The 12,550-nt window shown below is 47.3% G+C and overlaps 1 protein-coding gene across 3 annotated transcripts; it reads right to left on the bottom strand.

Moving 5' to 3' along the window:
- Nucleotides 1-888: 888 nt before the first annotated feature.
- Nucleotides 889-12,430, bottom strand: Znf3 (zinc finger protein 3). 3 transcript variants are annotated; one of them, XM_075975411.1, is made up of 5 exons: nucleotides 12,319-12,430; nucleotides 8,688-8,814; nucleotides 6,020-6,111; nucleotides 5,247-5,373; nucleotides 889-1,960 (listed from the first exon to the last, which is right to left on the bottom strand). In XM_075975411.1, exons 2-5 carry the CDS (start codon nucleotides 8,740-8,742, stop codon nucleotides 891-893), a joined length of 1,344 nt encoding a protein of 447 aa, XP_075831526.1. In that variant the 5' UTR covers nucleotides 8,743-8,814; nucleotides 12,319-12,430; the 3' UTR covers nucleotides 889-890. The 3 variants fall into 3 exon arrangements, with proteins under 3 accessions (XP_075831526.1, XP_075831518.1, XP_075831534.1); XM_075975403.1 differs by having other exon boundaries at nucleotides 12,025-12,414; XM_075975419.1 differs by lacking the exon at nucleotides 12,319-12,430 and adding an exon at nucleotides 11,848-12,300.
- Nucleotides 12,431-12,550: the final 120 nt, after the last annotated feature.

The raw sequence follows: 12,550 nt of genomic DNA, 5'->3' as shown, positions 1-12,550 counted from the left end.
GCCACCATGTGGTTGCTGAGAACTGAATTCAGGACCTCTGCAAACGCAGTGAGTGCTTTTAACCTCTGAGCTGTTTCTCTAGCCCCCAGACTGCTCATGAAAACATGTTATCACTGCTTCAAGAGTTCCAAGGGTAGTCACTACAGACCCTTGCTGGGGTCCTTCCCCCAACCTACCCCCAATAAAATGATCCCATTACCATCAAGTTTCCTAAATTCATGAAGTCATGTACCAAAGCAGCATATTCCTTGTCCAATCTCAAAACTGGATTAGCAAGAGTGGCTTGGAGATGCAGCTCCTGGCCTGGCATGGTTGTATATACGCCTGTAATCCCAGCACTTCAGAGGCACAGGCAGGCAGGTCTCGCCGAGTACAAGGCCAGCCTGGTCTACACAGTGAGTTCAAGAAAAGCTAGGGCTAGACCTAGCTCAAAAAAAGAAGGGGGGAGGGAGAAAAAGAAATACAGCTTGTTTCCCTTTCTAGATGACCCAGAATATCCTTCCCTCTGTCTTCTATGCTCACCAGATTGACCCCAACTAGTGGAATCCTTGGAATTCTGTTACTAATAAATGTCCACCCCCAACTCAGAAAGAAAGGCTCTTCTGGTGTGAGAAAACTGGCTTAGTGCAAACCCTTCCTTAAAAGGGGATGGCTGGTCCCCAAGCTTCCTCCCTTTCCCAGTGCTTAATCTGCTACTTGCCTCACGATTTTTCAAGACTGGTATCCACTCCTGGGAAATCCTGCTCATCACTGTGCCAGGATGTCTTTCCCAATCTGCCCCACTCTGAGTGAAAGGTTTGAGGAGGGAAACATCCTAAATTGGTACTATTTATAAAGTAAGGCAAGAGCTCCTTAGACTCAGGAAGTGAGGGAAATGGGATATGGCTCTTTCATGTGGAGTCTCTGACGTTTAATTCAGCAGAAACCCTGAGGGAATTTCTGCTTACACCCATTACACTCAAAGGCTTCTCTCCAGTGTGAATCCTCTGATGGCGAACAAGAGCTGAGCTATACCTGAAGGCTTTCCCACACTCGCTACATTCATAGGGATTCTCCCCTGTGTGGATTCTTTGATGCTGAATAAGGCCTGAACTGTAGGTAAACTTCCCCCCACATTCCATACATTCATAGGGCTTCTCTCCAGTGTGGATTCTCTGGTGCTGATAGAGGTGTGAGCTCTGGCTGAAGGCCTTCCCACACTCATTACATTCATAGGGTTTTTCTCCAGTATGGATTCTCTGATGATGGATAAGGGTAGAACTCCGGCTGAAAGCCTTCCCACATTCGCTGCAAGCATAGGGCTTCTCCCCAGTGTGGATCCTCTGATGGTGAGTAAGAGTGGAGCTCCAGCTGAATGTTTTCCCACATTCATTACATTCATAAGGTTTCTCCCCAGTGTGGATCCTCTGATGCAGAATGAGAGCAGAGCTACAACTGAAGGTCTTCCCACAATCTTTACATTCATAAGGTTTCTCTCCAGTGTGGATTCTCTGGTGCTGAATAAGATGTGCGCTCTGGCTGAAGGCCTTTCCACATTCACTACATTCATAGGGCTTTTCCCCAGTGTGAATTCTCTGATGTTGAATAAGGTCTGAAGTTCGATTAAAACTCTTGTTACATTCATCACACTTATGGGGTCTGTGTCCCATGGGAAACCTCTGGTGTGAAATGAGGGTGGAATTCACAGTGAAGCTGTTCCCGAACTCATTATACTTGTCATTTCTTTGTCCCATATGGGTAAGCTTTTCCTCAACTGTCGCTTGGTGGAACTCCTGTATTCTCCTATTCAGTCTTCCAGCAGAGGAGTTCCCTAGCTGTCTCTTCAGATTGACTTCTTGTTCATAGGCTTCTCCAAACTTAAGACCCTGAGAAACATCCGTTTGGAACTGCCCCAACATCATCTCATGTGACCCCATGCCTTCAGAGATTACTTGGTCATTTCCAGTTTTAGATTCACAATCTAGCACAATAAAAAAAAATTCAAGTGTCATGTTATTTGTGAGAAAAAGAATAAAAGTCAGAGAACAAGATAATCATGTGTCTGACATTTATAGTGCTAAAAGCACATGTCCCTCTGCTGGCCTGAAGAAAGGCCTTCCAGCCTGTATGTATAACTAAAGCAAAGTAGGGCAAATGGGCTAAATAACCAGAGAAGGAACAAGGGAGAAAGAATATCAGGGAGAAAAGACGTGAACCCAGAGGAAGTCAAGGATGTGCTGGGGATGGGAGGAGATAGGCTACTTTGTTGGGAATAAAAACTAGGTAAGGGAAGCTGAAGAGTTGGCTCAGAGGTTAAGAGTACTTATTGCCCTTGCAGAGGGCACAGGTTTGAGTTCCACTGCCCACATGGGGGCTTACAGCTGTCTGTAACTGTAGTCCCAGGAGATTCAGTGCTCTCCTCCGACCTTTAGAGGCACCAGGATCACATGTGGTACACACATACATGTAAGCAAAACATTCATACATATAAAAGAATAAAATAAAACAAACCTAGGTAAGAAAGACTTGTTACTTAATGAAGCACTAAAGTCTTCAGACGGTCAGAGGCTGTGGACGTGTCTGGGAAGATGGCGAGAAGAAAAGGAGGAGGAGGATGGTTGAAGTAATGAGTCTAAGAATGACAGGAAACTGAAGGGGGTGACATGTGTTTATTAATTGTAGCACACAGTAAGCTGAAGCAGAAAGACCATGAGTTTGAGACCAGCCTGGGCTACATAGGAGACACAATCCAAAAAAGGGGAAGCCTGATAGGTGGAGCAAGTGTGTACGGAGCTTAACAGACAGCTGAAGAGAAAGGCAGGAAGAACACAAGGAGCAGAGGACAGACTAAGGAACCCCAGGTGAGAACTAACCTGGCTGTAGTCCAACCCCGTATACCACCAAAAAGACAAACCAGTTTTAGCCCAGCTCTGGGCTGGAGACCAGAAGGTGATGTGATGTTGCAGACTATGTATATAAATAATCTCCATGTCTGCATTCTCATTGTCACTGTTTACCGAGTTCCTACAGGAAACTCTAGGCATGGAGGATGATTCCACTGGGTCCATGTAGTATTTTTAGTTTGTCAGTATTTTGGAAAATAGACAGACAGGGTAAGGACTCACTCGAACAGACCCTCCCCCCGCAAAGCCTTTTTTTTTTTTTTTTTTTTTGGTTTTTCGAGACAGGGTTTCTTCTCTTTTCTCAGACCCCTCAGTTCCCATTCCAGCCAAGAGACTGTGGCAGGACTCAGAAAGAACCCACTCATAGGCACAGACATGACCATATTAAGTGTTCCCTGAGCACAAACCTAGCCCCCAGGTCGCAGGGGACAGAAGGAAATGTATTTGGACATCTCAACTGGCAGTTAGGAAGATACCCTGGTGTTGCTTGGAAAATATGTTCTCACTGAAAGTGAGGTAAGAGGCAAGTAACTAACCTGAAACATTAAGAAGGTAATTTCTACTTAAAACAAGTAATTGATTTTGTTTGTTTATTCTGAGACAGGGTCTCAATATGTAGCCCTGGCTGTCTGTCCTGGAACTCACTATGTATACCCAGCTGGCCTTGAACTAACAGAGCTCTACCAGCTTCTGCCTCCCAAATGCTGGGACTAAAGGTGTATAGCAATGCATTTCCTTTAAAAAGTGTGTGTGTTACTGGTGGTAGTTTTGGAACCCCCTGCTGTCGCTGTTAGGAACTGAACTGTAGCCCTTTTAACTCCTGAGCCAGCTCTCCAGCACCAAAACAACACATTTCTGTACATGGTACATAAGCTCCTAAACAAAACAGTAAATCCTTGGAGTAATCCAACAGAGACGGGAAGAGTAGAGAGCTCTAGAATGTTCACTTAGACACAGAGCACCACCTTCCATGTTCAGGAATCCCAACATATTATCCTTCAGAAAAGACTCTGAAGGATTAACATATTAAGTCCTAAAATTAGATGGCTAAATCACCAGGCTTGGTGTTAATAGGGCAGGGGCTCAGCAGCACTAGAGTAGCTGATGTGCAAGGATTATAGAACTTCAGGCCATCCTGGGGCTACTGAATGGGTTCCAGGCCAGCACAGGCAGTGTGAAAGCCGGTCTCAGACAGATAGGCAGATAGACAGGCAGGCAGGCAGACAGACAGACAGACAGATAGGGATATCTACAAAGACATAAAAAACAAGAAACAACACTGGAGCTTAAGCTTTGTCATTCACAAGTTCTATCACCATGCAAAAAGTGTCTAAGTTTGCCTGATTGTTTGAAGTTGGGTCTCATGCAGCCTAGGGTGGTCTCAAACCCATAGTGAATATGTAATAACTGGTCGGCCTGCCTCTACTTCTCAAGAGCTGAGATTACAGGTATATGCCACCATTATATGCCTACCATGCCCAACTGGCTTCTAAGGGTCTTTTTATTTATTTCTTTTCCACATATGTATTTTGCCTACATGTTTGTATGTGTATCACATGCATGCCTCGTGTCTGTGGAGGCTAGAAAAGGTCATCAGATTCCTAGGAACTGGGACTACAGACGGTTGTGAGCTGTTGTGTGGGTGCAGGGAATAGAGCACAGATTCTCTGGAAGAGCAGCCAGTGCTCTTAACCACGCAGCTGCCTCTCTAGCTCCGCTTTTGCACTTCCTGACCTCATGTTTCATGCCTATAAAATGAAGCTAACACTAACCACCTCAACTATGGGGCGACTCAACTATGGAGTTAAATGCAAGGATATCTGTGAAACCTCCTTAGAAGAAGCAAGTTATGCTATAAATGTGAGTTATCATTCTTTTGTTTTTGTTTTTTCAAGACAGGGTTTCTCTGTAGCTTTGGAGCCTGTCCTAGAACTCGTTTTGTAGACCAGGCTGGTCTTGAACTCACAGAGATCCGCCTGCCTCTACCTCCCGAGTGCTGGGATTAAAGGCGTGCGCCACCACCGCCCAGCTGGCACACGGCCTTAATCCCAGCACTCAGTAGGCAGAGGCAGGCAGATCTCTGTGAGTTTGAGGCCAGCCTGGTCTACAAAACGAGTTCTAGGACAGGCTCCAAAGCTACACAGAGAAGCCCTGTTTCAAAAGAAAACAAAACAAAATAATAGTGTAGTGAGGTGGCTGCTGCTGTAGTACGGTGGTAAAACATCTGCTTAGCATGCACAAAGCTGGGACTTTGATCCTCAGCACCGCCATGTGAAAAGAGTATGGCTTTCATGAAAGCAGAGACTAGCAAACCCCGAAGCCTAGAGAAAGTAGATGTTGTGTTGAGAAGGCCCAGGTCCTTACCCAGTGAGAACACATTCCCATAATTCTCCAGCATCACATCCCTGTAGAGGTCCCTCTGTGCAGGTTCCAAACGTTTCCACTCTTTCCAGATGAAGTAGACAGCTACATCTTCAAATGTCACCAACTCCTGAAACAGTCATGTGGCCATAAATGCAATTTCATGGCAAGGGTCAGGACTGGCAGCACCAAAGAGCCACCAGGATGGGTTGAGAAATACCTCTTTGGGATGTGGACAAGTCTGAGCAATGCCAGCATGAGCATCCAAAACAGGACACAGCACTGAAAGTACAGCGATGAGTGTAACTGCCTTCCAAGAGTCCATAATGGAAATAACTTTTTATTAACGTGTATTTACTTGGGGAGGGTACTATGCACACATATGGAGGTCAGAGGACAATCTGTGACAGTCAGGCCTCCCCTTCCAACATGTGGATCCCAGGGACTGAACCCAGTTGGTAGGGTTAGCATCAAGCACCATTTTTGTTTGTTTTTCCAGACAGGGTCTCTGTGTAGCTCTGGCTGTCCTGGAACTCACTTTGTAGACCAGGCTGACCTTGAACTCATAAAGATCCCCCTTCCTCTGTCTTCTGAGTACTGTGATTAAAGGTATGCACTACCACTGCCCGGCTGGCAGCACAAATCTTTATCCACTGAGTCATCTCACTAGACCCAGACCAGTTTTAAGAATTAAGAGTTTAGGACACTAAAGGATACGTCACTACAAAATCTACTCATAGAACAAGAGGGAAAGAATGAAGGGGGGCATGGCTTACCTGGGACTTGGCCTTCAGAAGTGCAGCAGCCAACATCTCATGCCCCAGACTGTCCTTGTCAGGAAAGGAAGGGACTTCTGAAGAAGAAAGAGCTGAAGGACAATACCAGGGTCAGGAATCAATCTGCCTGCTTTCTGACCCAAGGTCAGAAACAACCACCCAATCTCTGCTTTCATGAATGTCATACTCTTTCTCATGGTGGTGCTGAGGATCAAAGTCCCAGCTTTGTGCATGCTAAGCGCTACAGCAGCAGCCACGGCGCTACAGCAGCAGCCACGGCGCTACACCAGCAGCCACCACGCGCTACACCAGCAGCCACCACGCGCTACAGCAGCAGCCACCACCACCCTACAGCAGCAGCCACCACGCGCTACAGCAGCAGCCACCACCACACTACAGCAGCAGCCACCACCACCCTACAGCAGCAGCCACCACGCGCTACAGCAGCAGCCACCACCACACTACAGCAGCAGCCACCACGCGCTACAGCAGCAGCCACCACCACACTACAGCAGCAGCCACCACCACCCTACAGCAGCAGCCACCACCGCGCTACAGCAGCAGCCACCACCACACTACAGCAGCAGCCACCACCACCCTACAGCAGCAGCCACCACGCGCTACAGCAGCAGCCACCACCACACTACAGCAGCAGCCACCACCACCCTACAGCAGCAGCCACCACGCGCTACAGCAGCAGCCACCACCACACTACAGCAGCAGCCACCACCACCCTACAGCAGCAGCCACCACGCGCTACAGCAGCAGCCACCACCACACTACAGCAGCAGCCACCACACTACAGCAGCAGTCACCACACTACACCAGCAGTCACTCAGACTGCTCATGCCTGCTCTTCAAGCGTGGCCAGGAACCAGTTCCGTTCTCATTCTCCTTCTACTAACACGAACTCTAGTAGATCTTAGGCAGAGCAAAATAAGCAGCTTCCCTTAAGGCCTGACAGAAAACACAACACCCACACCTCTTTCTTCGTCCAAAGACCAAACACACAGACACGAGATAGGAATGTTTCCTAGCTCTGCACTTGACTACATACCTTTCCCCATCAGCCATAAGTTTTGTGCTTGTCTCTCAGGTCTAACCCACTACACATAACTAGATTTGACAAAACGGATTCTAAAAGCTTCTTCCTAGTAAGCATGGAAACACCATTCAGGTTGAAACTGTTAGCTCAGTGCTTAGTGCTTACCTAGCAAATGTATGACCCTGGGCTCCATTCCCAGGAAGTTCCCTGTAAGTCCTATTCCCACACAACTTTCTAATGGTCAGGGAATTTTTGTGTAGGAATGTCTGTGTGAGGGTGGGTGCATACAGGCCACAGTGCACATGTGGCGGTCAGGGGACAACCTCAAGCGTCACTCCCTACCTTTTACCTTGTGAGACTGGATATTTTGTTGTTTTTCTGCTCCATGTGCTATGCTAGCTGGCCTATGAGCGTTTGGGGCTTTCCCTGTCTCTCGCTCCATCTCACCATAGGAATGCTGGGATTCCAGACATTCTTACTACACATCTAGTTTCATGTAGGCTCTGGGGATTCAACCTCGTTCTCATGCTTCCGTAGAAAGATCTTTTACCCACTGAGCCATCTCTCCAACCCCACAACTCTTTAAAGTTTGAAAAAAAAAACATGAAAACATAATGAAACCCAATAAATATCCTATATAATTACTGTCGATAATACAAAACGTTTCAAGAGTTCTGGGCAGGTAGACGGCTCAAAGGGTAAAGGCACTGGGACAAAGCCTGACTACCTGAGATGCCCACCAGCAGCTCACATGGTGGAAGGAGAGAACCAACTCCAGAGGTTGCCGACTCACCTCTGTCTGCATAGACTTCGGTGCACAGTGGCATACATGTCTATACTCATAACACACAAAATAAATAAACTTAATTTAAAAGAAAGATGCTTCAATAAAAGTTTATTTTGGTTTGGGTGTGGTGCCACATGCCTTTAATCCTGGCACCCCAGGGGCAGAAGCAGGTAGATCTCTGGGAGTTCCAGGATAGCCTGGCCTACATAGAAAGTCCTTGGTCATCCAGGGCTGCAGTGAGACCCTGTCTCAACACACACACACACACACACACACACACACACACGCACACACACAATGAGGCAGGGCATGGTAACAGATATCTGTTTAAACCCATCACTCCAGATACATGTGAAGAATATAGAAAATTCAAGGCCAGCTTGGGCTACATAATGAGACCCTATCTCAAAAGACAAACAAGCATACCAAGTGTGGTGGCCCACACCTTTAATCCCAGCACTCAGTATGCCAGGCAGCTGGATCTGTGAGGTTCAGACCAACCTAGTGTACATAGTGAGTTTCTGGTCAGTCATGGCAAAATAGAGAGGAGCTGGAGAGATGGCACAGCAGTTAAGATCACTGACTGCTCTTCCAAAAGTCCTGAGTTCAATTCCCAGCAACCACATGGTGGCTCACAACCATCTGTAATGAGATCTGATGCCCTCTTCTGGCCTGCAGGTGTGCATGCAGGCAGAATACTGTATACATAATAAATAATAAAACATTAAAAAAACAAAAAACAAAGAGAGACCCCGTCTCAAAGGAAAACAAAAAAACAAGCAAGTAAACAGCAGAAAAAGATGAGAACAACCCCGTTTCCCAAGCCCACATCTTACCACTCTCCAGCAAGGGTGGAGGTTCCTGAGATGCAAGGTCAGCCTGAGTTTCCATAGGGAGAGTGAAATGTTCTGGTCCCTGCTCTCCCAGGTGTAGACGCAGCAGGAAGCAGGTTCTGAAGGAGCACTGCAGAGGCAAAAGGCCCACAGCTGAATTTTTAAAAAAAGGGAATCGCAGCTCAATACACAGGAATCGTGAGAGGAAACACAGAACTGCTCTCTCAGATCCCTGTGGATATGGACATGTCTGTGATGAGACCACACAAGGAATCCTGATTTCCAAATTTTGCCCCACCCACCCAGCACTTTGAGTGACAACTATAGGAGAGAGGGGGGTGTTGTTCACCAGAATGAGATGACTGACCTTGAGCCAGGTATGGTGGCAGGCACCTGTAACACCAGCACTACGGAGATGGGGGAGGGATCAGGAGTTCAAGGCCAACCTGTGCTGTAAGAAACCTTATCTTGCTGGGCAGGAGTGGCACAGACCTTTAATCCCAGCACTTGGGAGGCAGAGGCAGATCTCTGTGAGTTCAAGGACAGTCTAGTCTACAGAGTGGGCTTCAGGGCAGCTAAGGCTACACAGAGAAAACCTGTCTCAATAAAAAAGAAAGAAAGAAAGAAAGAAAGAAAGAAAGAAAGAAAGAAAGAAAGAAAGAAAGAAAGAAAGAAAGAAAAGAAAAGAAAAGAAGCCTTATCTTGGGACTAGAGAGGTGACTCAGTGGTTAAGAGCACTTGCTGCTCTTCCTGAAGACCTCAGTTTGATTCCCACCATCCACAGAGCAACTCACAGCATCTGGAACTCCAGTTCCAGGAAACCCAATGCCTTCTTCAGGACTTTGAAGGCACCAGGCACATACATGGTGCAGAGACATATATGCAGGCAAAACAGCACGCACATAATATAAAAGTAACTACTACACACCTCTTTTTTTAAAAAAAATCAGATATCATAGCCCTTTATGAGATTCTGTCTCACAAAACAAACAAGGGACTAGATGGTCAGTGAGTAAGAGCACTGGCTGCTTCCAGAGGACCCAGGGTTTGATCTCTAGCACTCACGTGGTGGCTCACAACCACCAGTAACTCCAGTCCCAAGGGATTTGACGCCCTCTTTTGGCCTCTGGAGACACTGCATGCACATGGCACACAGACATACACACAGGCAAAACACCCATTCACATAAAAAACAAAACAGGGCTGGAGAGATGGCTCAGCGGTTAAGAGCATTGCCTGCTCTTCCAAAGGTCCTGAGTTCAATTCCTAGCAACCACATGGTGGCTCACAACCATCTGTAATGAGGTCTGGTGCCCTCTTCTGGCCTTCAGGCACACACACAGACAGAACATTGTATACATAATAAATATTAAAATAAATAAATAAATAAAAACCCAGACCAATCTGGCAACACTATGAGACCCCATCGCAAAAAAGACAAAAACAATAAAATTATCTCCTTTTAAAAAGACAAATCAGGCCAGGCGGTGGTGGCGCACGCCTTTAATCCCAGCACTCAGGAGGCAGAGGCAGGCGGATCTCTGTGAGTTCGAGACCAGCCTGGTCTACAGAGCTAGTTCCAGGACAGTCTCCAAAGCCACAGAGAAACCCTGTCTCGAAAAAAAAACCAAAAAAAAAAAAACTAAAAAGACAAATCAAAATTATCTCATTTTAAAAAGGCAAATCAGTCAGGTGGTAGTGGTGGCACATGCCTTTAATTCTGGCACAAGAAAGGCGGTGGCAGGCAGATCTCTAAATTTGAGGCCAGCCTGGTCTACAGAGCAAGTTTCAGGACAGCCAGGCTACAGAGAAACCCTGTCAGGGGCTTGGTAAAGATCAACAACTTGACATAGGTGGCACGGGCCTGAAATCCCCAGCACCTGAGAGACTGAGACAGGATTGTGAGCTCCAACCCAGCCCCTGTCTCCCAGAAACACACACACAGGCTCTGCAAGGCTGACTCCAAAGTAAAAGGCAAGCCGGCATAGTGAACCCATGCCTTTGATCCCAACACTTGGGAGGCCGACTTTAAGGTCAGCCTGGTCTGTGTAGGAGTTGAAGGACAGCCAGGGCTTTGTATAGAGATCCTATCTCCAAAAACAACAGACATCAGAGTAAAAGGCAATGCTCTCTATTCAAGGCCGGGTTAATTGAAGCTGGAACTCAAAAGCATACTGTTGAGGACAAATCCCCAGTGTCTAAGTCAGTAAACAATGTTTCTCATAGAAACTCTGGTGCTCCTGCCATCTGGGTGTGGGCAGAGCCGTTCCCCTGCCATGTTGCCAACTCCACTCCCTCAAGCTGCTCAGCCAATCAAGAAAGACACATGACAGTGAGGACAGGTCAAGAGAAGCCTCCCTTCCAGGATCCGTTCTTCTAAGAACTTAATCCCTGTAAGTGTAAGAGTAAAGTAGCAAAGAAAATGTGGCACCTTTTGTTCAGCTCTTGTGGTTTTATTTATTTTTGGTCTTTTGTAACTGGGTAAGACCTCATGGCATACCCCAGACTAGCTTAGAACTCACTGTATCGTACAAGCTGGCCCCGAAATTACATTCCTATTCCTGCTTCATTTGCATCTGTGCTGGGATTACAGGTGTGAGCCAGCAAGCTTCGCTAATTGCAGGAAATTCATTTTAGGTTAGCAGTTTCCCAATGTGAAGGGGTATCAAACGACCCTTTCACCAGGGGTCACCTAAGACCATCAGAAAACACAGGTGTTTACATTACAATTCATAACAGTAGCAAAATTACAGTTATGAAATAGCAACAAAAATAACTGTCTGGTTGGGGTTCACCACATCATGAGGAACTGTATTAAAGGGTCGCAGCATTAGTAAGGTTGAGAACCACTGCTTTAGGTGATACCAGTCCCGTATGATTAAGGGAGCAAAATGGAAAAAAAACCACGTGAAGTTTATTTCTAATAGAGATGCTTAAGAGGTATGGAGGAGAAAAGGATATATTCTAATAACTACCAACGAAGACCATCACATGTTGTCTTTTCATTGCACCCTAGTGAGCTGAAAGGAACTGAGCGTTCTGTGTCGATCTGGGTTCTTAGTGCCTTAGTCAGCCACTGCACTGGACATACTCAGCCACTTTCTGCAGGGAGCCCGCTCCAGCGTTGTACAGTTTTCCCAGGAAAGAGTAAACTAAAACCTACCTATAGGGCATTAGGTCTTGGTGAGGTCCCCGCAGGATCTTTCCGAGGACCTGAGTTCGCACCTCCTCCCAAGCCCTAGTTCTCAACTGCGACACAGAACTACTCTCACTCTCCAACTCAGCAGAGGGAAAACTTCCTTCTCCTGCCCCAGCACAGAAAACGGTGCACTGAGAGTACCAAGTTCGGAAGGCTGGCTGTCATCAGCTGTTTTAAAGAGAGGGACCTCTTGCAGCGACGCTGGGAATTTCAAACACTGGGGCTGGCGGTGGAGGTCACGAGCAGACCCGGAGTCCCAATCCGCGACACGCGGGAACCCGCTGCGCTCGTGGAGCCGGGCTTGCAGAGCTGGGCAGCGGCCGCGGGGGAAAGGAGTGCCCGGGGACCCCGCGGGCCACAGAGGCGTGAACACCAACCCCCTTCCCGGCGACCACACTTCCGCCTCACCGCGAGTCCCGAAGACGACCCACTCACCCTGGGGACAGGGACGTAAGACTTAGGGGCCGGACACGAACCAGGCCCTGCTGGAACCTGTCACAGACCCACACAACCGAGTACAGAACAAAGAACGGAAGTTGCCCCTCCCCATTTAGTTTCCGGGTCGTCCTTCTTCACCACCCACTACAACCCCCGTGAACCAAACGCCCATTTGATCTCTCTAGGAAAGTGGGAGGTCTTCGTCTCTGATGGTTCGCTCACTCTCAGA

This window comes from Microtus pennsylvanicus, chromosome 1, assembly GCF_037038515.1.
Source record: "Microtus pennsylvanicus isolate mMicPen1 chromosome 1, mMicPen1.hap1, whole genome shotgun sequence".
Lineage (NCBI taxonomy): Eukaryota > Metazoa > Chordata > Mammalia > Rodentia > Cricetidae > Microtus > Microtus pennsylvanicus.
Note: the sequence above shows the minus strand (reverse complement) of the source record. Positions and strands in the feature narration are given on the sequence as shown.